A 26,829-nucleotide genomic window follows, 5' to 3' on the forward strand; every position below is an offset into this window, starting at 1 on the left:
GCCTATTATTAGTATATACCTGAATCCTATTCCGATTGATTTTTAAAGAAAAATTCTTGTCTTTGTGGGACATGTTAACTCCTTCCCCCTTCAAGTCCTTTTTAAAACAGGTTTCATTGGTATTTTATATTAAAATTGCATGTTTTTAAGCACAATAAGTGTTTTATTTTCTAGGATTTCCTGGTAAACATGGAATTCAACAAAAAACCACCAGGACTGTGAAAAATACATACACTTACCCGAGCTCATCATCTTAATGTTAACAAGCCTGTGAATGTGTATTTTTCATTTAAAGACAGGCTGGGTGGCTCAGTCAGTTAAGTATCTGCCTTCAGCTCAGGTCATGATCCCAGATTCCTGGGATTGAGCCCCACATCAGGCTCCCTGTTTAGGAGACTTCCTGCTGCTCCCCCTGCTTGTGCTCTCTCTCCCTCTTTGTCAAATAAATAAAATCTTAAGAAAAAAAGGAAACCATTTGTTTAAAAAAATTTTTTTTAAGCAAATAAAGAAGACAGGCTGGGAACGTCTGTGTGGCTCAGTGGTTGAGCATCTGCCTTTGGCTTGGGGAGTGGTCCTGTGGTCCCAGGATGGAGTCCCACATCAGGCTCCCTGCATGGAGCCTGCTTCTCCCTCTGCCTATGTCTCTGCCATTCTCTCTCTCTCTGTGTCTCTCATGAATAAATAAAACCTTGGAGGAGGAGGAGGTGGAGGAGAAGGAGGAGGAGGAGGAGGAAGAGGAGGAAGAGACAACAGTCTGGGCAAAGGTGGGGAGGAAGCAGAGAATATGGTCTTTAATTAAAGTATCCAGTTCTGGATTATTTTGAGTGCCTTTCCCTGTGGGATGCAAGGAACATTGCCCATCCGTAGACAGGTGCAAAACAGATCTTAACAATGGACACACATATTGCAAAAATTGAGTAGGCAGTAACCAATCTCAGTTCAGAGGGCTAATTTGACATTGAAGTACATGCGGTAATTAGTATATGTGCTGCCGAAGCGGAGCACCACATGCGGTAATTAAATTTTAGTGTGGCCTCATACCTAAATGTTCATTCAGGTTTAAGCTCTTTTCCACATACTTATTCCTTGTGCTGGTCAAGCGTTTTATCAGAGTCCTTGTGACACCCAGACTCATTACCTTTGACTCCTGTGTGTAACTTAGAACAGTTGCATTTTGAGGAACTTTGTTGACCAATCAGCTTTATTGTTATGCCTGGCAAGTTTAGCATGATGCATCATTACTATGGTAAAGACACAGATTGGTGGCTTAGCAGCAGGAAGGGGTGTGAACAGCAAAAAAAAAGAGGATATAATCTTACCTGGCATTATAGGATTGATGTTATGAGCCATAAATGTACTTTTTGAGGCTATGCAAACACCAACATTTTTACAAATATCTCAGAAGAATGACATCTCAATATCAATGTAGACTAGGAAGGGGGTTAAAGAGGTTAAAAGAAAAAGAGAGAGATGTGTCTGTGTGTCACTAGAGACAGAAGCATCTATACATTTCAATGAGAATCTCAGGCCCCTTGAGGAAGTACTGCCGCTGCTACCCAGATCCCTAATATATTTTTTTGCCAGCTGCTGCAGGTACAGCTGCTAATGACTCACACCATAACTTGCTCTGGAGGAGTGCCCTTGAGTGATGGGAGCCCCTTACTAGGTGTGTCTCACAGTTATGTAAACACACACTCAAAGCATCTTAGAGCCAATGACTGCTTCAAGGTGGGGCAAATTCTTTGGCACAATTTGCCTTCCAGAGCTCCCTTGGAATAGGACTGAGGTTAGCCTTCGCATTCTTTTTTTTTTTTTTTTTTTTTAAGATTTTATTTTATTTGGAGGCGGGGAGGCGGGAGGGGAGGAGTGGAGACAGCGGCGGCGGCTCAGGGGGGCGGGGGCAGGGAGCCCCGGGAAACTGATGGGGTCGCCGGGGATCTTGGGTGAGGGGGAGGTGGTGAAAGGGCAGCCGTTCAACGTGGGTCCGCGCTACACCCAGCTGCACTACATCCGCGAGGGCGCTTACGGCATGGTCAGCCCAGCTTACGACCACGTGCGCAAGGTTCGCGTGGCCATCAAGAAAATCAGCCCCTTTGAGCATCAGACCTGTTGCCAGCGTACACTGAGGGAGATCCAGATCTTGCTGTGCTTCTGCCATGAGAACGTCATTGGCATTCGGGACATTCTGCGGGCGCCCACCCTGGACGCCATGAAGATGTCTACATTGTGCAAGACCTGATGGAGACAGACCTATACAAGCTGCGCAAAAGCCAGCAGCTGAGCAACGACCATGTTTGCTACTTCCTCTACCAGATCCTGCGAGGCCTCAAGTATATCCACTCAGCCAATGTGCTCCACCAGGATTTAAAGCCCTCTAACCTGCTCATCAACACCACCTGTGACCTTAAGATCTGCGATTTTGGCCTGGCCGGGATTGCCGATCCTGAGCATGACCACACTGGCTTCCTGACAGAATATGTGGCCACACGCTGGTACCGGGCTCCAGAAATCATGCTTAACTCTAAGGGCTATACCAAGTCCATCGACATCTGGTCTGTGGGCTGCATTCTAGCTGAGATGCTCTCCAACGGGCCCATCTTCCCTGGCAAGCACTACCTGGACCAGCTCAACCACATTCTAGGTATCCTAGGCTCCCCATCCTAGGAGGACTTGAACTGTATCATCAATATGAAGGCCCGAAACTACCTACAGTCTCTGCCCTCCCAGACCAAGGTGGCATGGGCCAAGCTTTTTCCCAAGTCAGACTCCAAAGCCCTTGACCTGCTAGACCGGATGTTGACCTTTAACCCCAACAAACGGATCACAGTGGAAGAAGCACTGGCTCATCCCTACTTGGAGCAGTACTACTACGACCCAACAGATGAGCCAGTTGCTGAGGAGCCTTTCACCTTCAAAATGGAGCTGGTGATCTACCCAAGGACCGTCTGAAGGAGCTCATCTTCCAGGAGACAGCCCGCTTCCAGCCTGGGGCACTGGAGGCCCCCTAGTCTGGACAGACACCTCTCTTCCTTGGGGCCTGGCTCTGCCTCCTGCCTGCCCCTCCCCTGCCAGACTGTTAGGAAATGGGCACTGTGCCCCACCCAGACCCCAGATGGCCCAGGTCCGGGCAGAGGGTGCACCTGGCCACCTTCCACGGCTTTGCTCTGGTCTCCTGCTCCAGGCAGGCCAAGGCTCCCTCTGCCCCGCCTCCCCTCCCAGGACCTGAGGGGCTTAGGTGGCCCCAAAGTAAATCGCCCTCTGCTGCTTGCCTTCGTCTACCCCAGCTATCCCAGTCTCTGGTAGTTCTGGAATGGAAGGGCTCTGGCTGCCCGAGACCGACTGAAGGGTGGTGGGGGTATGGGGGACACTGACCCATTAAAACCTCACCCCTTTTTCCCTGAAGGAATATTCCTGAGGCTCCAGGGCTAGTCCCCCTGAGGGGCAGGGCCCAGGCCTAAACCCCCTCCCCCAAAGCTGCCACATCTAACACCCCCTGCTGCCTCTATATGTGGGTGAACAGAAGTGGAGCTGGGGGCACGAGGACAGCCTGGTGCTCCTGCCCACCCCTGTGCCTATATCTAATATATAAATATAGAGATGTGTATATTAAAAAAAGATTTTATTTTATTTTATTTATTTTATTTTATTTATTTATTTATTTTTTAATTTATTGAGAGAGAGTGTGCTCACGAATCGGTGGAGGAGCAGGGAGAATCTCAAGCAGACCCCCCCGCCCAGCACTGAACCCGACGTGGGGCTCAGTCTCAAGACCCTGAGATCATGACCTAAGCCAAAATCAAGAGTTGGATACTTAGGAAACTGAGCCACCCAGGTGCCCCTAGCCTTCACATACTTATTACATTTTTATTTTATTTTAATCAATTAACATATAGTGTATTATTAGTTTCAGAGGTAGAATTCAGTGATTCATCAGTCTTATATAATTCCCAGTGCTCACTACATCACATGCCCTCCTTAATGTCCATCACCCAGTTACCCAATCCCCTCCTCTCCAAGGACCCAAGACCAAGGCAGACGCTTAACCAACTGAGCCACCCACGTGCCCCTAGTCTTCACATTCTTAATTAGCTTCTCCTTCCCTTTTCTACTTTCCTCAGACCTTTATAGGTTTTCCCAGAAAGCACTTCCTCAATAAATCCTTTGCATAAACATTCCTGTCTCAGGCTCTGCTTCTAGGGAGCCTGACCTACCTAACATACTCCCTGTTCCTTCTGGCATTCAACAGATACGTACTGGACAATATGTAAACAAACAAACAAAAAACCCCAAATACCTTCAGAAAAGCATAAGTCTAGCAAAGACAATAAAGCAGAGCAGCATGCTGGAGAGTGACCTTAGATGGCTTGATCAGAGAAGGCTTCTCTATCAGATGAGTGAACTGAGGGAGAGAGCTCTGTGCAATCACAGAGAGGAGCAGTGCAGGCAGATGGAATAAGGGCTGGTGCGGCTGCAGCACTGTTGGCACAAAAGAGTGATTCAGGACATTTGGGTGGAATTTTATGAGCAGGCTGATGTTTTATGTCCTCATGCTTATTTGGTTTTGGTTTCAGAGACTTCCTCTTTAAATGTACAGACAGTTCCGAAGTTGTCTTGGCCTCTGTCTGTGGAGAAAACCACATACTAATTCCACTCCGTGAGAGAACAGGAAAAGCTTTGGGAGTTCTTGATTTTAACATTGGCAAGAGTAAAATGTTATTGTATCGAGAATTTAAAGACCTACAGAAAATGATGAAAGTGGTCCAAGCTGCCTGCTACGAAATACTGGGCGAATTATCTGGAGAAATAAAGAAAAACTATATCCTAGGTATCGTGAGTGAGGCAACAATCTCAATTCATGGGTTTAATAAATACCAAAGGAATCACAGAAGGGTGCATTTTCTAAATGGAATGACAATATACAGCTCTTTCTAAGTCAAAGAAATTCCCTCATGCAGTCTTGGGCTAATGAGTATGGTCTATAAATTAGAGCGAAGGGCACGAATCTCACCTCCTTGGCTGGAATCATGGTGTAGAACTGGAAGGGGGCTCATAAAAGCAATGTAGAACTGGCATTTATCAAATGCCCCATTGTATATCGAGTGCTTTAAATATGTAATTTCAATTAGTCCTTACCATAATAACTCAGGCGAATGGTGATAACTCATTTTATAGGTACAGAAAGTAAAGTTCAGAAAAACAAAACAACTTGCACCAAACCACACAGTTAACAAGTGGTGAAGCCTGGATTTGCACCCCAGTTTGGGTGTTCTTTCCACTGTATTACACAGCACTAATTCAATGGAACATTTTGTTTTACAGATAAAGAAGCTAAAGCCCATGAAAGTAATGATCCAATAGCAAGCTAATGGCAGAGCCAAGACTAGACCCTCATGCCTGGGATTCCACACCCATGAGGCTACTCTTAGCACAAAACCAGTTTGGGCATAAGAGAGGGAAGAAGGAAGCATGGAAACCTTTAGCTACCTAGGATGGAGTAAATAGAGTAATGTGTGGGATTAATCTGAGAGGTTTCTTGCCATTAGGTAAGGTGGGTTAAGAAGAAAAAAGAACAAAATTCATGTCTTATAAGCATCCACTATGTACTTATCCACTAAGCACTTTTACATATATCACCTCATTTAATTCCCGCAGATCACCAGGGAAGTAGGGATCAGCTCCATGCTCACAGAGAGGAAAAGGGGGTTCAGAAAGACAAAAGGGAGAGAGTAGGTATTCAAACTAAGGTCCAACCTCAAAACCTGAGTTTTTACCTTTCCTTAAAGCCTCTTCCTGTGAGCTTCAGGTATAATTTCATTTCCATGTTTTGATTTCATGACTAGAGAAACTAAGATTGTTTAAAACCATAGGATATGGCCTTTTTCCTGGAAAAAAAGAAGTGTACTGTATATGCTCAGAATGCTCTGAAAAACTAATATATGTACTGAATGTGGGGAATGTCACCCTATTGTTTCAGAGATTGAAAATGTAGGAGAAGTCCAGCGGGCAGGAGTTCTCTTTTTCCGAATCATGCTACAAGAGCTGCAAGAAAGCCTCCGATTGCTTACCTCCATAGACTTTGTATCACTGTTGATCTATGATTATCATATTCCAGCAGAGTCCGTATCTCTACCAGACAGCAAGACCCAGGAGTTGGAAGCCAACATAAAGCTAGTACAGGACATCCTGATAGGGGTTATTTTGTTCATCCATCCAGAGTTGGAATTATCAAGTGAGTTTGGAAATTGGGAGAAGTGTAAACTGGTAAGTTTTTAAAAGTACTCTCTTTACTGAAGAATAACACACACAGGTTTCGGTCTACCAATAATAATTGTACAAATCCTAAATGTACAAATGCAAGGATTTTCATACAATGAACATTTTTAACCAGCATCTAGATCAAGAAACATTAGCAGCATCCCCAAAACCTTCCTTTGTATCCTCTCCCATACACCCCGCATCACACATTCGTACACACACCCACACACACCCCAGAGTGACCAGATCAGAATCATTCCTGACTTCTAACACCATAGATTGGTTTTGCCTGTTTTAAAATGTACATAAATGGAATTATGTAAACTGGTGAATTGGGTACTCTACTTCCACTTGCTGGTGCTCCCCCATCACTTTTGTTCTTTTGTTCACAGTATGTTAGCAGATATTTAGTCGAGAATATTTGTGACTTTGATCCAACTGCTAAGCATGTGGAAGTTAATTTACAGCTCATTGGTGAATATATCAGAGGTAAATTTACACTTAATTGTGGTCTAAATCTAACAGCAATAAAACATGGTTGCAATTCAGATATACAGATTTTTTTTTACAATAAAGTAAGTGGCTTATAAAATCAATTTTTAGGAGAAACAGTTCTGATAGTAGTCTTAAAAGGAGGGATATTGGGATCCCTGGGTGGCGCAGCGGTTTGGCGCCTGCCTTTGGCCCAGGGCGCGATCCTGGAGACCCAGGATCGAGTCCCACGTGGGGCTCCCGGTGCATGGAGCCTGCTTCTCCCTCTGCCTGTGTCTCTGCCTCTCTCTCTGTGACTATGATAAATAAATAAATAAAAAAAATTAAAAAAAAAAAGGAGGGATATTTGTTTATGATCGACTGTATTCCCCGAAGTGACTATTCATGCCACACATTTGAGAATTCTGAGTCACATCCATCTCCCACTTATTTAACTACATTACATTATTTACTAAAAGAAACAAAAGTAGGGGCACCTGCGTGGCTCAGTCCATTAAGTGTCTGCCTTCAGCTCAGGGCCCTGGAATGGAGCCCCGTATCAGGCTCCTTGCTCAGTGGGGAGTCTGCCTTTCCCTCTCCCTCTGCCTGCCACTCCCCTGCTTGTGCTCTCTCTCTCTCTCCAAGTGTCAAATAAATAAATAAAAATCTTAAAAAAAAAAAAAAAGTGAATAGGGGTTGTAGTGAAGATGGGAAACAAGTACATTAAGGAAAAAAGGCTTACCTTTTAGGTTTCAATGAAGAACCAAAGGAAAAACAGATCTTGAGTCTTTATAGACTACTAACAGACTTTTTGGAAAAGTAGAATCAGCAGGAATCAAGAATAGGGAAGCTCCCAGGTTGGAGAAGGTGACGAGCTCTTCGGCCACAGAGAACTACCACATGTAACAGTAAATATCCAGAGTGAAATAGGTGAAGAGATTAAGAATACACTTATGATGAGCACTGAGTAATGTATAGAATTGTGGAATCACTGTACTGTGCACCTGAAACTAATATAACACCGTCTGTTAGCTATACTGGAATTAACATTTTTTTAAAAGAGTAAATATACACATAGAAGCATACATTCTTCCAGGCGTGTATGTTATCTCACCAAAGACTTCAGGCTGTTTGTGTGAATGGGCCAAAAAGGAATAAATTTAAATTTTATTTCTTTTTTGATTACTTATGAAAAACTAATCATCAGTTGAGATGATGGCTCTGTAGAAATTGTTCACTAAACCTGTCCCTTTCCTCACCTTCTCCCTCTGCTACTGTTCGTGGAGACTCTGCGCCAAGTCAGAAGGGTTTCTTGACTTCTGTGATACATATATGAGGCCTAGAAGCTCAGATCCAGAGAGACTCCAAGGAGAATAGGAGGGGAAAGGCAACCAGAGGAAGACACTCACTCCTCAGGGGTGTCTGTGGTAGTGGAAGCTTATAGCACAGTGGAAGGATGTAGCAGTGAGCCAGGGCAGATGGATAAGGGAGAAAGATGTTTTAGCCTAGGAAGGCAAGACAGTCTCAGAAGTTTGGGAGTGCTAGAGAGAGGAGGGAACATGAAATCCAAAGAAAAGTTAACATGAGTTCATGTGGACCATTAGTGTGATATGAACAAGATTAGAATTTCTATTTGGAATGGCTTCTACTGTAGCCTTGTGACTGGGCTGATTTCATGGAAGCCTCTGAATTCACAGATGTCACAGGTATCACTTCTTCTAAGGTGTTATTCAAGGGAAATAGTAATAACAGCAACAACAAAATTAATACTCTGTGACTATCTTGTTCCATACTTGTTCACTCTTCATTCGCTAATGACTTAAAACCCAGAAGAAATATTCTCTATATTGGTTACCCTTTTTTCCTTTAAAGTAGATTCACTCCCTACCATGAGCTCCAGCACACCCTCCCACTCCATGTGGGAAACTCTCCCTGAGCCCCTGCTCCACTTTGGTCACCCCCAACCTGCCAGCTCCTTGGCCAAGAGCCAGACCCTGCTTCCAGGGACACTCATGTCCTCTCAGACTGCTGTTTTCCTTCTTGGGCAAGGACGCAGGCACTCACCACTGAACAATCTAGTCCTTCTGTCAGACGGAAGCTGAGGATGGGGAGCAAGCCCATCCACTCTCCATCTTGCAATGGTGTTCAGGATTTGGCTCTTGCCGTAAATAAACTCATCCTCAGATAAAGACTTATTCTGTGACATCATCCCAGTGCTTTAAGGGAATCTCCTCAGGTTCCACCTCTAACTTCCCTATCAGAACTACCCCCCCACCCCCACCCCATAGTCTTGTATAGCTCCTTTGCTTGAGGAAACATGCCAATTTCCGCCTCCTTTGCCTGACCCCACTTTAAATTGTATAACCAATTCGTGAGCTGCCTTGATCGCCAGTGCTCCCACTTTATCTTTTCCAACAGTGTCCTCAGGTGGCAGGAATTTTAATTGCAGTTGGATTCAGCCAGAGCTCCAGAGCTCCTAGCCTCCCCTACAACCATTGCCAGAGCTCTAGTATTATAGTCTCTGCTACAATCAAGAAAGTCCATAGGCCACCCAGATACCAACCTTCTCTCCTTCATTTGCAATTGTATTTGGAGATTCTAAGCTCCCCAGTTGGGGAAAGGAAGGGGAACTTTTGGGGGCACCTTTCTGTTTGTGCTGAAAAAAGAGGAGACTTCTGGCAGGGCAATTTGTTGCTTGAAATTTATCTGAGCCTCCTAGCGGTGTCAGTTAGGGCCCTACTCAATAACCCTACCCAGCATGAAATACCACCAACAATGTTTGTCCCTTCTGCCCATGTTGGGGAGGGACTGTTAACAGCTCCTAACCCATCAAGCCTTTCAAACTAATGATTTTGCCAAGAAGATAAAATCAGGGCTGGTGGTGCACCCATAGTTTCTTAGGACTTCTGTTGCCAACTTTTTCACCCTATTCCATCCTAGTTTTAGAAAGGCATATATATTTTTTAATGTTTAGAAAAGGTATATTTTTTATTATTTTTGTCCTAGATTTATTGAGGCATTATAACATATAACATTGTATTAGTCTAAGGTGTACAACATAATGATTTGATTGTGTATATATTGAGAAATTGTCACAATAGGTTTAGTTAACATCCATCACCTCACATAGTTATAAGATTTTAAAAAAATAAAAATAAAAAAATAAAAATAAAAAAATAAAAAAAAAGATTTTTTTTCTTGTGATGAGAACTTTTATGATCTACTCTCTTAGCAACTTTTTTTTTATTGGAGTTCAATTTGCCAACATATAGCATATCACCCAGTGCTCATCCCGTCAAGTACCCCCCTCAGTGCCCGTCACCCAGTCACCCCAACCTCCACTACCCCTTGTTCGTTTCCCAGAGTTAGGAGTCCAAAGTGGAGTGGGGTGCCCACCTCCACTATCCCTTGTTCGTTTCCCAGAGTTAGGAGTCTCTCATGTTTTGTCATCCTTGCAACTTTCAAATATATGGCATAGGATTGTTAACTATAATCCCAAGGCTGTACATTACATTTCCAGAATTTATTTATCTTATAACTGGAAGGTACCTTATGACCACCTTCACTCATTCCCCCACCTCCTAATCCCTGTCTCTGGTAATCACTAATCTCTGTTTCTGTGAGTTCAGTTCTTTCAGATTCCACACACAAGTGAGATCATATAGCACTTGCCTTTCCCTGACTTATTTCGCTTAGCATAATGACTTTGAAGGTCCATCCATTTTGTTACAAATGACAGGATTTCTTTCTTTTTATGGCTGAATAATATTTCATTGTATATATGTACACCACATTTTCTTCATTCATCCATCGATGGACACTTTGGTTGTTTACATGTCTTGGCTATTGTAAATAATGCTGCAACAAACATGGAGGTTCAGATATCCCTTTGAGATAGTGATTTCATGTCCTTTGGATATATACCCAAAAGTTGGATTTGCTGGATCATATAGTGCTTCTATTTTTAAAATTTTGAGGAACCTCCCTATTGTTTTTAAAGTGGCTCTACCAATTTACATTCCAACAGTGTACAAGGGTTCTATTTTCTCCACACCTGCATCAATACTTGTTACTTCTTTTCTTTTTGATAATAGCTATTCTAACAGGTGTGATGTGATATCTCATTGTAGTTTTGATTTGCATTTCTAGAAAGGGGTATTTTATTATATTCTGGTAGAAGTCCAGGCAGCAGAATCCCGCCTTTAGATTGGGGCATCTCTGAAGGATCATTGGGTAGCTTTGTTCAGTGGGCTTGGCTTCTAAGGCTGTGCCACTGCACATGAATGTTGCTGACACACTTTCCTGTCAAGAACCCAGTGACTCTGGTGACCACTGGACCAGGACCCAGACAGCTGTGCATACAGTAGTACATTAAAAGCCTCTGTCACTTTGCCTGAAGTGACAACCTTCAAAGAAGGCCTGAACCACCTTCTCAAGGATCTATTCTCCCCACTCCACTTTGGACATCTGCTGCCAATCTTGTCTGCTCTTTCTGTAGGGTATCCCATACCTGTCCCATGTCTGCCTTCCAGGGGGTTGGGACAGATGGTGTCTACCAGGAAATGTTCTTGGACCTGGAAGCAAGAAGAACACTGCCTTTCATTTCAAGTGTGACCATAATCACTTTGCTATATAGAGTCTGTACTTCTGCCAAGTGGCCATACTTCCTCCCCATGCCTAAATCCAAGGGTCTCTTAAGTCCACAGGCACTGGTCTCTGCAAGAGTTCCCCAGACCCTTCACTTCCCCTGCAAGAGCCCTAGAGTTCCTCCTATGCCAAAGCAGCCTGAGCCTCAGTGCTGTTACCATCTATCTATCTTATCTATAAAGAAATTTTCTTATCTATAAAGAAATTTTCCAGCTTCCTCAAAAAAACACCATGATGATCCTCCAAAGATGGCAATGGAGGGAGATACCCCACCATCAGAGGAAAGGATTGCTGGACTCCTAGGCCTGATTAACTCTGTTTTCAAGATTCACCTTCCCCAGGTGATCTTGACCTAAGTGCTATTGCCACCACCATGGTGGCTCTAGCAAGTGCTATTCTCTAACTCCCTCCATTACAAGAATGGGACAGGACTCTCTCCTTCATTCCCCACTGCACAGCTGAATATGAGACAGGAATCTTTCACAAGATTCTCCCACTTTCCAGAAATAATCAATATGAATACAGTGCTGAATTGAATCTGCAGCTGTGAGGATGTGCCTGATTCTTTTAAACAAGTCAAAGTGAAATGGATTACGAGATACCAAGAACATTGTTTTGCCCTACTAATTAGGACACTCTGTATATTATCATTAGTTTGGATTTACATTCTCTACCACCTTCTTAGACCTAGTTTCTTGGATGGTGATTACTTCTGGAATTTTTTGTTTTCCTACCTGTTGGACAAAAGCTGCAATCACAGTTAGATGTGGGTTTAGCAGGGAGCCTGGAGTGTGCCATTTATGAAGTGCTCACAGATTTCAGGTTCTAGAGGAGGAGACATCCAGTTTCAGAAGATTCCTTTTGTCCTGGAAAAAACTCTTAAAGGCACCTGTTAGTGAAGATACTGAACAAGTACTCATTCACACACTGTTTGGGAAACTATTTTAGGGTTCAGTAAAGACTTGGGGCCTGGATGCTTGACCCATTTCCCCTGCACGCAGACCCCTTCCATCTCCAGTCCAAGTCCTCCAGGGGGAAAGAAGAAAAAAAAAATCAAATAATCAATTCTCTTTCTGCTCCTATCACCTCTTTTGATTTTAAACTTTTATTTTCCAACAATAGTTTTTGAATTTAGAGAAACAACATGGTTTAGTTGTCTGGGTACCATCACTGATGCTTTAATATCTGATAAATCTGCTAAAGATCAGTTTAATGACAACATTTTTCTATTTAAGGCAAACATAATTTTCAAGAGTTCCTTGACACATTTTTTTAAACTTTGGTAGATGTTAAGTAATCTTTTATTGCAAAGGATTATAAAAATTTTATTTTTATTAAAGTATTTTAAAAGGTCAAAAAGAACTAAAAGCCTTCTAACAAGAGTCAACTCTTTTAACAAAAGTTCCCCTCACCAGAGGTAATTCCTTTTGACTCTTTTGACTGTTTCTTCTTTTTTTTTTTAAGATTTTAATTTATTTATTCATGAGAGATAGAGGCAGAGACATAGATAGGCAGAGGGAGAAGCAGGCTCCTCGAGGGGAGCCCAATGCAGGGCTTGATCCCAGGACCCCAGGATCACGACCTGAGCAGAAGGCAGACACGCTCAACCACTGAGCCACCCAGGTGCCCCTTGACTGTTTCTTCTGACATTCACACATTTCTGTGTTTCTAATATACAATATTGCTATCTTTTCATTCATCAATTTTAAACCTTTTCAGTTGATTTCCTCTTATTATAGATGAAAGTTTAGCCCTGTTGTACCACCATTCTCTTATCCTATCCTCCCAATGTAATTACATTACCATTTGGGGTTAAATAAAAATGCAGTGTTTACATGATTTTACAGCTGAACACTGTAACATATTTAACTGCTCCTTTTTCATTTTTTGTTTTTCCTGAAGTAAATAATTAGCTCTTATTTTTTTAATTGCTAAGTTTTCTTTGTATTTCCTGATAATTCCCACTCCATCCATTTGTCTTTTCATATAACTTCCCAAAAGGAAAATTTGGGGGAAAGTTTTAACTTTTTTAGTTCCATTTTTTTTTTTTTTTCTTGATGACATCTCTTCTAGAGATCTTAATTCTCTTTCTAGGGCTGCCTGGGTGGCGCAGCGGTTGAGCTCTTCCTTTGGCCCACGGCACGATCCTGGAGACCCGGGATCCAGTCCCACATGGGGCTTCCTGCATGGAGTCTGCTTCTCCCTCTGCCTATGTCTCTGCCTCTCTCTCTCTCTGTGTATGTGACTATCATAAATAAATAACAATTTAAAAAAAATTCTCTATCTAGGGTCTTCCCCGCACCCCAGATCTGCTACTCAGTTGCCTTCCTGAAATGCATTCTGCTGCTATCATAGGAATTTACTTTGCCTTATTCTGAGGTAGCACATCTCCAGCAGTTTTCTGAGAAAAAGTGGGCGAATGGTAAATTTTTTGAGACCTTTCATGTCCGAAAATGTTTTTATTCAGCCCTCACATTTGATCTGTTGTTTGCCAGGAAACAATCTTGAAGACAATGCCTCATTGTCTTTTTTGAGAAATTGATATAATTCACATACCACAAATTTCACCAATTTATAGTGTATCATTCAGTAGTTATTAGTATATCTACAAGGCTTTGCAATCATCACCACTATCTAATTTTAGAATATTTTCATGACTCCAAAAAGAAACTCTGCACTTATTAGCAGTTACTGTCCCTTGCTTCTCTCTACCACAGCCCCTGGCAACCACTAATCTACTTTCTATCTCTAAGATTTGCCTATTCTAGCTAGACATTGCATATAAATGGAGTCATACAATAGGTGGCCTTTTGTATCTGGATTCTTTCACTTAGCGTAATGTTTCAAGGTTCATCTTTGGTCTATGTATCAATATTTCATTCATGTTTTATGACTGAACAGTATTCTATTATATGGGTATACCAAATTTTATTTATCCATTTATCAGTTGACAGACATATGGGTTGTTCCTACTTTCTGGATATTGTATGTAACGCTGCTATGAAGTTTTTTTTTTACAAGTTTTGTGGGAGCATATGCGTTCAGTTCCCTTGGGTGTCTAACAGGGGGTGGAATTGCTGAGTCATAGGGAAACTATGTTTAACTTCTTGAGGAGGTAGCTCCATTGTCTGAAAAAGCTTGGAAACTACCAAGATTGCTGTTGAGAAGTCTAAAGCCTTTCTGAAATCTGATTCTGGGCATTGTGACCTTTTCTTTTTTGTTTGTAGTTTTGTTTCTTTCCAGAAGCTGGAGAATCACCCCCCTTTCCTCCAAGACTGAAATTTCATAATGCTGCTATGCCTTGATATAGGGCTGTTTTCATCTACTGATCTGAGCATTCACTGGGCCTTTTTTCTCTTGTGAAACTCGGGTCCTTAAGTTCTGTGTGTTGTCTTCCATGGCATCACTGTTGCTACTGCATAAAGGTACCCTGCTGAGGAGGTGGGTGGAGACTGAAATCTAACCAGGATTCTATTCACTAAACTGTGCGCCTTAGCTTAAGGCTATGTCTGCTTACAGGAGGGGCATCCTTTTCTTTCTGCCTCTTTTTCTGCTTACTGAGCTGCACTCACAGAGTGTATTCATCCATGGTAGGTGTCTTTTTCTCATTTACACAAAGGTAACCTAGAGGGTGGTGACACCGCCCTCCCTCTTTGAAACTCCCATTATTCAGACATTGGATCTCCTAGATTAAGTCTCTCAAATCCCTATATTTTCTCTCCTATTTTCCATCTTTTTATTTCACTTTCTGAGACCTTCTGTCAACCTGATCTCCTAATCCTATCGAATCCTTGTTTCTGCATGTTTTAATGTCTAAGAGCTTTGGTTCTCTAAATCTTTGCTTTGTACAACATCTTGTTCATGTTTCATGAATGCAACATCTTATCTCTCAGAGTATTAACAATAATTATTTTTTGAAGGTTTATTTTCTCTGTTGTTTCTCCTTTCTTTCTGTTTTACTGTTTTGGTCTCTGTATCTCATCTCTACATCACACCAATGGACAAGTTCCTTCTCCAACACTAGCTGTTTCTCAAAGAGGGTAACATAGAAAGTCTTTGGACTAGGGACTTCAGACACAGTCGAGAACGGAGAGTACCAGAGTGAAAACAGGGACAACCTGAGTCTGTTTACTGAATATAGAGACCTCTATATTCTAAGTTTTCCCACCAAGCTCTAGGCAAAAAGGAGAAAACAAAAGGAGCAAACAACTGATACCTATATCTTTGGGGTATAAGAAAAATATTATAGGACTTTTATTTGTAATTATTTTATCCCATCATTGCCTACTTTCTATTTTTTGTTTTTAAATATTTTAAAATGAATAATTTATGGGGTGCTTGTGTGGCTCAATAGGTTGAGCATCTGCCTTTGGCTCAGGTCATGATTTCAGGGTTCTGGGATCAAGCCCCATGTCGGGCTTTCTGCTCAGAGGGGGTCTGCTTCTCCCACTCCCTCTGCCTGCCACTCCCCCTGCTTGTGCTCTCTCTCTCTCTAATAAATAAATAAAATCTTTAAAGAAACTAAAAATTAAATGAATAATTCATAAATATACATATATTGGGGCCCATGCTTAACATTGTTACTGAGGAAAGCACATAATCAAAACAGAGTTCAGAGGCCACTGCATTAAACTATGAATTTTTGTACAGTAAATCACATTGATTTCAATTCTCGCATTTGATTTATAGCTATATCATGAAAACAAGCCAATACAATGTAATATCTTACAGAAATTTTGCTTATTTGGTCCTGGGGTCCTGGGATCACGTCCCACATCAGGGTCTCTGCTCAGCGGGGAATCTGCTTCTCTCTCTCTCAAATAAATAAATAAATAAATATATATATATAAGTCTTTTTATTTTTATTTTTTTAAGATTCTATGCATCTATTCATGAGAGACACACACACAGGGAGAGAGGCAGACACAGGCAGAGGGATAAGCAGGCCCCACGCAAGGAGCCGGATGCGGGACTCAATCCCGGGACTCCAGGATCGAGCCCTGGGCTGAAGGCAGGCACTAAACCGCTGAGCCACCCAGGGATCCCCTAAGTAAGTGTTTTTTTTTGTTTTTTTTTTTTTTTTTCTCTTTAAATTTCTATTTATTTATGATAGTCACAGAGAGAGAGAGAGAGAGAGAGGCAGAGACACAGGCAGAGGGAGAAGCAGGCTCCATGCACCGGGAGCCTGACGTGGGATTCGATCCCGGGTCTCCAGGATCGCGCCCCGGGCCAAAGGCAGGCGCCAAACCACTGCGCCACCCAGGGATCCCTAAGTAAGTGTTTTTTAAAAAATTTTTTGCTTACAACAAAAATGAGACTAATATACCTACAAGAAGTCAATGTTCCACCCGGAACAAAATTCTATTCAATTTTGGATAATTCAAGAAAATGTAAAAAAAAAAAAAAATGTGTTTTTCCTCCTACTTACCACTGGTTCTTTCCTGATAAGCAGGAAGCAACACCCTACAGTACATTTCAGACTACATTAAATTAACAATGACATATTAAGTGCCTGACTGCCATAGCAAATATGAGTTTTCTGACCCACATGAAAACTGAAATATGCACACACACATGCTCTTTTAAGTATACAATGTTGCATGGACATTGAGCTCATTGCATGTAACGGTAATATGAAGAGGTGGCATAGGATGTATAGAACAATAGAAATAAAGGAACTAAAACTAAGAACTAATGATAAAGAGAGGAACATTCAAGACATACTGCTGATCTTGGATTATTAGTTGAAAGGAGCAGTCACACTTTAACTTTGGAATTTGATGCTTAAGTATTTCATTATTTTTGCTTTGCCCATCTTTCTAAAGATTTAACTAATCTAGTGTTAAAGCAGAGATCCATAAAGGGAATTTGAATTAGAAATATCCTAAAACAGGGCAGCCCCGGTGGCGCAGCGGTTTAGCGCTACCTGCAGCCCGGGGTGTGATCCTGGAGACCCAGGATCGAGTCCCACCTTGGGCTCCCAGCGTGGAGCCTGCTTCTTCCTCTGCCTGTGTCTCTGCCTCTCTCTCTGTGTGTGTCTCTATGAATAAATAAATAAAATCTTAAAAAAAAAGAAATATCCTAAAACATCCCAATGTTTTCAGCGAAATCAACTTCTTATGTAAGTTTGATTAAATAGAACCTACAAAAATACCGTAAAATGTTTCTGAGTCAATAGGTTCATAAAGAGATTTGAAGATTGACCCAGCTACCCCGCTCAGATGCCTTCAAATAATTTACTATAACCTTTATCAAGGCAAAGCAAAAAAAACACAATTTCTTATAGTTAGAAAAGAGACAAAAGTAGTATATCTGCTTCAAAGAATTAATGAAACCTGTGCAACCTGACATCTGCCAAGCTGCAAAATCTGGCATCTCTCCATCACAAGAGGGCAGTAGCGCTCAACCATCTTTAATGGAAACCCAACAGAGCCAAGGAGGCTTCATTAGAGAAATCATTACAGCCAGTTGTTAACACATCAATCTTTCATTGGAAAACTCAGGCAAACAGGAACCACAGCCCAGATAGGTCCAGAGCTTCTGTCCCCGGTAACAAAAAGACAGGAAATAAGCAAAAGGGGCTTGTGAAAGGGAGAAGCCTCCCTCCCCATCCTCATGTCCTTGAATCACCGTGGAGATGGCTGACTAGCTTAATAATGGCTGCAGATAGGGGTCTGTTTCATTTGGATGTTCAGATAAGAACACTGTGGCAGGCATCAAGGGAACAGAGCTCTTAATGGGGATTTGGGAAGGGCAGAATAAAAACTGTTGGGTGCAACAAAGCTGATATCTCAGAAAATGAATTAGGCTTGGTTTTAGGAATGAAACCTTGAATAAACTTTAGATTCATTAACATTGGAACATTAAGATAATCAAAGTAAACTTTGCAACCTATAGCATACCTTGTAAAGGTTCCAGGAAACTAATTAATACAACAGGGATCAATTATAACAAATGCACCTCAATATTTTTAAATGTTTATGTTGATTGGTCTAATATTATATAACTTGAGATGAATCAGGTATTTTTAATGTGCTCTCATGACCAGCATCTGTTTTTGTTTCCATTCATTATGGTCACTTATGTTAATAAGCTATAATCTGAAAAGACTTTTAAGATTTGAAAAACCTAACTTAATCATTCCGTACTTTAGTCCCGGAACAATTTAGAAAAAAGATAGTACTTCTGTGTGTGTTAAAAGAGAGAATTTTACAAAATTGTACCCCCATGTTTTAAAGTTACCCTCAAATAAAAATTGAGTCTTGTGAATATTTCCCAGTTTTTATGTGACTTTCATATCTCATATTGTACCTTTTGTTACCAAAACTTTGAAACCATAGAAAGGCTAAATCTAATTCAAGGAATCTTGTTCCTTCATATATATAAAAAAAAAAAAAAAAAGGGCTAGAATATAGGGAAATAAAATATGTTCTGTCATTCTAATAGATACCCATGAGGCACAGAATTGTCATTGTTGTCAATAAGCCATTGGATAGAAGATGATATTTAAAAACTCCTATTCAATTATGAGTATCATTTAATGGTTTAGTCAACTCAAATTAGCAAACATTTATTGGGTTAGGCACTATAGTAGACAATAGGATTAACAAAAATGTATAAAACACCAAGCTGAGGGTGAGAGTCAACCTAAAAGAAGGAAGGTAATTAATATGTTTTAGAAACTATAACATTGTTAATCCTCATAAAATATCTGAGGTATTATCCCTGTTTTATGGAAGATGAAACAGACTAACAGCGATTAAGTGGACTGCTCAAAGTCACAGAACTAGTTGGTGTAGAGCCAAATTGGAACCCAGATCTGTTCAACTTTTATAATTTTTTAAAAAATATTTTATTTATTCATGAAAGACACAGAGAGAGAGAGGCAGAGACACAGGCAGAGAGAGAAGTAGGGCCCATGCAAGGAGCCCGATGTGGGACTCGATCCCAGGACTCCAGGATCACGCCCTGGGGCGACTGGCAGATGCTCAACCACTGAGCCACTGAGGCGTCCCTCTGTTCAACTTTCAAAGCATATTCCCTTTTCATTGGACCATTCTGTCTGAATATTAGTCATTGACTCCTGGGGAAAAGTAACTTTTATAAATGACAGTTTAATAGTTTTCAATTTGACAAATGAAACATCAAGGTGTGCCGTGATCACATATTTTATTATTTTATTAAAGATTCATTTATTTATTGAGAGGGGGGGAGAGAGAGAGAGAGAGAGGCAGAGACACAGGCAGAGGGAGAAGCAGGCTCCATGCAGTAAGCCCAACGTGGGACTTGATCCCGGGTCTCCAGGATCACACCCTGGGCTGCAGGCGGCGCTAAACCGCTGCGCCACCGGGGCTGCCCATGTTTTAAAATAAATTTTAATTAGGAAATATTTTTTTTTAAAGATTTTATTTATTCATGATAGTCACAGAGAGAGAGAGAGAGGCAGAGACACAGGCAGAGGGAGAAGCAGGCTCCATGCAGGGAGCCCGACGTGGGATTCGATCCCGAGTCTCCAGGATCGCGCCTTGGGCCAAAGGCAGGCACCAAACCGCTGCGTCACCCAGGGATCCCAGGAAATATTTTAAACATAGAAGTTAGAGGGGTGCCTGGCTGGTTCAATCAGAAGAGCATGCAACTCTTGACCTTGGGGTTGTGAGCCCAAGCCCCACATTGGGTGTAGAGTTTACTTTAAAATAAGTTAGGATTAACACCTGTGTAGTCATTACAGTGCCATATGCTATATTCAATCTTAACGCTATTTATGAGTCAGACACTTTTAAAGAAATAAAACATTATAGAAACAGTTGAGACTTTCTATCTCTCCTTGATCCCATTCTCTTTTCTCTCTAAAGTTAACATTATGATTTGATGTTTATCAGTTTTATGCATGATTTCTTTTATTACATGCTTATGAATCTATAAACAATATAATATTATTTTGCAGTGTTTTGGTTTATCTAAAAGAACATTTGTTTAAACGATTTTATTTATTTATTTGAGAGAGAAAGAAAGAATGAGCAGGGAGGTGGGGCAGAGAAAGGAGAAGCAGACTCCCATGCTGAGCAGGGGATGATCTCAGGACCCTGGGATCATGACCTGAGCCAAAGGCAGATGCTTAATCAACTGAGCCACCCAGGTGCCCCAAGAACATATTATTTTACAATATACTTTTTGTGATAATTTGTTTTTGAGATTTATAATCAAAAGTAGTTCTAGTTCTTTAATCATAAAATGCTACATAATATTATATGAATATAGCAACATTTATTATAATCTATTTTCTTATAATTACATAAAATTCTGCTATGGCTTTAACTTAACATACCTAATGAACTTTCATTATAATACTAGAACTTATATTTTAATAATAGAATTACAAAACTATCCGAATTAACTTTTTTTTCTTGGTACAGGTCATTCTCGAATTGAAGTATGGAAATTTGGTAATATTGTCATCGAATACCTATACCACTGGGCACACATCTGCTTAGCTCTCATGGAGCTAAACAAAAAACCAAGCAGTGCTATTTTACCCCCATTGCCCTCCAAAACTGACTCCTGTGTTTATGCAAAAATGCCAAAGGGAAACTTGCCAGGGAAATGCTAATGAATTGGTACTGTATTTAGGATATTTTTGTCATGTTGTTTTGTTAACTATAAAACATTTTCAATTGGAAAGGAGTGCCACATAGACATATTCTTCTCCTAGACATTTACCTCAGCACTTTTAAAACAAAAATGCTACCTAAGGAGAAATTGATCTAAAAACTATCTAGTTAAGGTAGTCGTAACCAAATATATGTTATACAATATATTTAAAAGTTTCCTTTTAGTCTTAGCTTTGTATCTGCCATGGGACTCTTGTGGTTAATCAGGTAGAGTTATTTTTATTCTTTTAAGGTACAAAGTAAAGACTGAGGATTTAAGGGGAAAAAATGGCAATTTTTACATTAAGAGTACCAAGTAATAAAGATTTTAAGAAATGAACTGGGAATTGTTTTTCTAACTTTTCAGAGACTTAAGTGAGCACCACTTCTTCTTCCTCCCCAGCTCTGGCTCCCCTCCCCACTTATTTTAACAAATTATTCCGATGAATAGAAATTCTTGTGGAAAAATGTCCATGACTCATGGAAAAAAGAAAACACTTTTTTTTTTAATAACAAAAACCTCTCAAGTTCAAGAACTGCAAAAAGAATTTATATTTATTTAAAGCTTATTATTATGGCAAACTTTACTGCTCTTTTGTGAGATTTCATCTTTGCAATAAGATATCTGATGAGAGTCCATTTTTAATAAAAATTTGGGAAATTAAACTTCATTTTCTTTATTTTGTTGACAAAATGTGATGTGTTCCAAACATCTTATAATTTGAGATTGGAGGCCCCTTCTTAACCTTTTCTGATAAGATGGCAGTGTTATTACCAGTCCTCATCTCCTGGATGCCCAGTTTTAACCTATAAGCCTATTTCATATTTAGAAGAGGGCTTTTCAGGGCATTTGCAACAACATTTCTAGGAACAATGTTCTTGAAGATATTAAACTGAGAGTCACATATCCTGATGGTTTCGGAACAAGCTTATAGAATTCACTGTGCATACAAATGGCATTTTAGGCAGTGAGGAGAGGACATTTTTGCAGAATGCTACCTTCTTAACCATTATCACAGGCATTAGGTTAACTAAATGGCATCTAGCCTAATGAGAACAGATATCATACATTTGCGTGGATTTTAACTCATTAAAAGTAATTTCATACTCCATTTCATTTGATCCTCCCAATAACCAGTAAGGTAGTCAGTCCAATATTATAATCCCCACTTTATAAATGAGGACATAGGCTCAAAGAGTGAGTTACCTAGGTCCAAACAGCTAGTGAGAACCAGGGGGACCTAGCATTCATCTTTCCTAATTTTTGCCAGCACCTCAGTCATCTCACAAACACTTTTCAACCTTTACCAAGCTAATGACCATGTGATCAGGCTTTTGGAAACTACTTTAAAATTAAGCAACCAACAATTAAGATTAATTGAATTTATTTGACCATCATTCAAGTAAAATACCATGCCTTAACACCAGGAACTTACTTTAAGTGAAGCAGATGCTGTTTACACTTGGCAAAAATTTGGATACAGATTTATATTTAAATCTATTTATTGGATAGATTGATTTGAATAATCTGAACAGATTGAATTACCTATAGTTACATATACTTCAGAAGCATATAATTGATTAGATTTTTATTGGCTCTCTTTGCTGTAGCTTATAGGTAACAAGGACACTGTATGGTGTCAACCATCTAGACAATTTTCATTCTTTTTTTTTTTTTAACTTAAAGGAGATAGAAGTTTATTGAATATACTAAGGGAGGAACGAGTAAGGAGAGACTATCTACCAGGACATGGTGGTAGGGCTAAAATTATGGGGGAAATGAGAGGGTATGAGAATGTATGCAATTTTCCTTCTTTGGTAATTATGTCCAGTTTAAGTAGCCCATTGGTCAGCTAGGGCCTATGGCTATTTTGAAGTGGGTCACTTAATGAGCCTGTTTGCATTCAGCCCAGTGGTCATGGTGAGCCCTTTAGCCTTTCTCAGGTTTCCATTGGTCAAGCCTGTTGTCTACAAGTGGCCTCTACATTCTTCCCCACCTACCCCCCCCCCCCCCCCCCAGAGATCAACAATGACAAATCTTTGGCATTTGAGCAGAGGAATCATCTTCAGTAGCTGCTTCATATTGAACAGAGGAAGGCATGCTGTCCCTACCTAAACTTGTGGATCCATCAAGGGTTTTGTGCAGTCATAGACCAGAACATGGCATTATATTAAAGTGCTGAGAGGAGATTTGAGTGAATTTAAGTGAAATTCCCTAGTGGCCAGGTCCATGGGATTTAGAGGGAGGGGACCCTCTGATGGCATGGGCTGGAATCCTTGTGGAATCATCATTTGTATGTAATTGTTGGATTCAATCAGATGCATAGGAACATATTTTGCCTGTAGATCAGGATGGCAGCTGGACCCAAGGGAACAAAAGGAAAAGGGGTGGGGAGGTGGGGCAAAAGAAGCCAGGCAGCTGAGTTAAATCAGCATCAGGAAAGGGTCCCAGGGATTCCTGGGTGGCTCAGCAGTTTAGCACCTGCCTTTGGTCCAGGGTGTGATCCTGGGGTCCCAGGATCGAGTCCCACATCGGGCTCCCCGCATGGAGCCTGCTTCTCCTCTGCCTGTGTCTCTGCCTCTCTCTCTCTCTCTCTCTCTCTCTCCATGTCTCTCATGAATAAATAAAATCTTAAAAGAAAAAAAAAAGGAAAGGGTCCCAAATGAGTCCATCATGCATGCAGATTTCCCTAGATGAGCTTCTACTGTCAAGTGCACTGTCCATTAGGAACAGAGACTTCAGAGAGATGGAGTGGAAGATGAAAGGAAAGGGATTCTTCACCCTCAGAGGCACAGGCAGTCTGACTTGTCTGCCCTCAGACCTTTAGATCACACCTGGGAGCCATCCTGGCCAGAGATCTTCAGTTGTCTGAGAAGTACTAGGGTTAGACTGCCAAAGGGCCCAAAAGAAAGGAGAGGGAAGGAAGGATCAAAGGGCAAAAGGGGCAAAAGGGTAAATTCCTCACCCTTTCAGCAAGGGTGGTGTGGTGGGCTCCCCCTGGGGCTTCAGATCCTCACCAAGGAATAACCTTGGCCACGGTTGTCAGTCCCCTAAGGAGTACTAGAGTTGGTCCATTGAGGAAAAGTCCTGGGAAATTCCAAGAGAATCTGAGAATAGTCTCCGCCCAGGAGAGGTTCTCCATATGGGCCACAAAATGTGGGACATTCAGATTGGGTGAAGGCCGGTGGTGCAGGCAGTGAAAGAACTCACCTAAGGCAGAAGAAAGGAGATAGAAGTTTATTAAACTGTAAAGGAGCCTCAGTGGCCAGGACAGCAGAGGAGAGATTGTCTGCTCCGAACATTTTCCTTTTTAATTATGGCTTTCCATGGTCTAGGAACAAGTTTTCAAGACAATGATACTGGAATCTTCAAAAGTTCCTGTTGGTTCTTTTAACAGCTTTATTGAAATATAACTTATATAGAATATAATACACCCACTTAACATGTACAATGTAATGGTTTTTAGTATATTTACAGAATTTGCAACCATTACAACAATCAATTTTAGAACATTTTCATTACCCCCATAAGAAACCTCATGCCTATTAGTAGTCACTCTCCATTTTCCCCCACCCAAGCCCTAGGCAATTATTCATTTTCCTTCCTGTATGGATTTGCCTACTCTAGATATTTTATATAAATGGAATCACATATTATGTGATTTCTTGTGACTGATTTCCCATTCCCTCTTAATATAAGCTACCAGCTACTCTTACATTCTATAGACATCCCCAATCCACTGACTCATATCTTTTTGCCAGTAATATTGGGAATTTTCATTCTTCTCATGGGAGGTTTATGTAATGCCACTCTCACCTAAGCCCACCCTACATCATTAACTCTGTGTTCTTACTCTCCCTTATATGATTTTATTATAAAGGCCTCCCTCAATAGATAATATCAATTAATTAAATATTGCCTATTTCTTTGTGATTAGGCATGGTAATTATACTCAGAGGGTGTTCCACTTCCTAGTCATTAATTCTATTTTACCTCTCCTCAATCTGCTGCCTGGGCTTAGACTGTCCTGCCCACAAGCCACAACCAGAAGGCACCTCTTGGTGGCCATATTTTGTTCTATATGACCCTAACTCTCCAGCCATAGCTTTTTGCCAAAGGGAGACCAATTTGTGAAATGGACTAATATAGAAAGTAACCAAACCATGGATAAACCAAACTGGGAAATAGCAATAGAAGCAGTGTCTAGAAGGATAGTTAAGTGTTTAGAGAGGCCAAAAGTTTCATGCCAGGCCTTAAACAAATTAAAACATACTGACTTTCAGGTAGTACAAGTTAGCAGAAACTGTTGGTAGAGAAAAAGTTTAGAGAATGGGTAGGGATAAGAATGCACAAAAAGGCAAAGGGTACAAAAAACACCAGAGACTTAAAGAGTAAGGAAATAACATCAGTAACGTTAATGTCAAATGACTCAATGGAAGATCCATTAGTTTGGGTGCTGAGGACCCTATAGTTGTGTTGGATCCAATTCTAAGTCAACTGTTCTGTTCTTGAGGTCTTATTTCTAAAAGTCTAAGAATTATCTCTTGTGTAACAGACAGGAGTATGGTAGTGATGATACCATCTTTTATTGGCTTACTCTGCTTCTTTTCTTCCCGCATCTTCAATGAAAGTTCCTAAACTCAGGTTCAAAATGTTAGGAGGTTTCTCTGTGTTTCTGATTCACTGATCAGGAACCACCATTGCTGCAAACTCTGCCAAGTGACGGAAGAACCTGAGCTCTCTGAAACCCTTCTACCTCTGGGAAAATCATACAACTCCTTCACTACATCCTAAAGGTAATGGGAGAATACAGGATCCAATACACCAATTCAAAAGCTCACTTTATATATAGGATATTGAGCTGGGTAATTTTGTATAACTAATTCCCTATTCAGTCTCTTCAAGCAAGAGGCAGACAGTCTTGGCAGAGGGCTTGATTTTTACCTTTTATTGATTCTTTTTATTTTAAGCAAAATAACATATACTCATAGTTTAAAGAGTCATCCTGTTATACAAGGTCTTTTAAGACCAGAGCATTTCTCAGTCTCTCTTCCCCCCTATTTTTCTTACTTCTGAGTCAACTACTTTCAATTCCTTTAGCTCAGGCATTAATAAACAGCCCAAGGACTAAATCTAGACAGTTGCCTATTACAATATAGTTTTATTTAAAAAAGCCATGCTCAGGGGTGCTTGGCTGACTCGGTGGAACAAGTGACACTTAATCTCAGGGTCATAAGTTTGAGCCCCACATGTGACATAGGGTTTACTTAAAAAGGAAGGAGGGAAAAAGAAAGAAGAAAGGAAGGAAAGAAGAAAGTAAAGTCATGCCCATAATGTTTATGACTGCTTTCCAATTTTAGTATATGCGCTGCCGAAGTGGGCATTTATGACTGCTTTCACACTACAAGGGCACAGTTCAGTAGCTGCCAAGCTACTAAGACCCCAAGCCCACAAAACCTAAATATTTTTTATTTGACCCTTGGCACAGAAAGTTTCCCAACCCCTATCTTGGCTTTTCTTTTGATATGTACCTCCACAGTGTGAATGAACATGCTGTGTGGCTACATTTTCCCCCCGATTTAAACAATATTTATTAGCCTCCCAGTATGCATTACAAGGATTTAGCTTCTTGCCCATATGTGTGTTGACACACACAAACACGAAACATTTCCTATTCCTCCATCCTTTACAATATATTACAATGTAATTTAAGTTAGAATAGACTGATATTTAATTTAGCATTAGCATTGTGATTATGTATGCTATTTAAGGGCTTAGCCATGAGGTAAATTATAATTTTCCTTTTGT

At 40.8% G+C, this 26,829-nt stretch overlaps 1 protein-coding gene and 1 pseudogene across 31 annotated transcripts in view; both read left to right on the forward strand.

Annotated features, from left to right (window-relative positions):
• EFCAB5 (EF-hand calcium binding domain 5) overlaps positions 1–21,051 on the forward strand; it is a 181,287-nt gene extending 160,236 nt beyond the window's left edge. For 12 of the 31 annotated variants that reach the window (XM_025476239.2, XM_049114868.1, XM_049114867.1 and 9 more), the window contains 4 exons: positions 4,572–4,825; positions 5,975–6,261; positions 6,648–6,744; positions 20,787–21,051. In XM_025476239.2, the coding sequence (XP_025332024.1) occupies positions 4,572–4,825; positions 5,975–6,261; positions 6,648–6,744; positions 20,787–20,980 (832 nt within the window). In that variant the 3' untranslated portion in view covers positions 20,981–21,051. Of the gene's footprint in view, positions 1–174; positions 442–4,571; positions 4,826–5,974; positions 6,262–6,647; positions 6,745–13,467; positions 13,627–16,248; positions 16,424–20,786 lie in introns of those variants that run through there. The other 19 variants (XM_025476254.3, XM_049114873.1, XM_049114869.1 and 16 more) reach the window with 18 other exon arrangements.
• Positions 1,009–4,565, forward strand: LOC112677620 (mitogen-activated protein kinase 3-like; annotated as a pseudogene).
• Positions 21,052–26,829: the final 5,778 nt, after the last annotated feature.

Source organism: Canis lupus, chromosome 9 (genome assembly GCF_003254725.2).
Source record: "Canis lupus dingo isolate Sandy chromosome 9, ASM325472v2, whole genome shotgun sequence".
Lineage (NCBI taxonomy): Eukaryota > Metazoa > Chordata > Mammalia > Carnivora > Canidae > Canis > Canis lupus.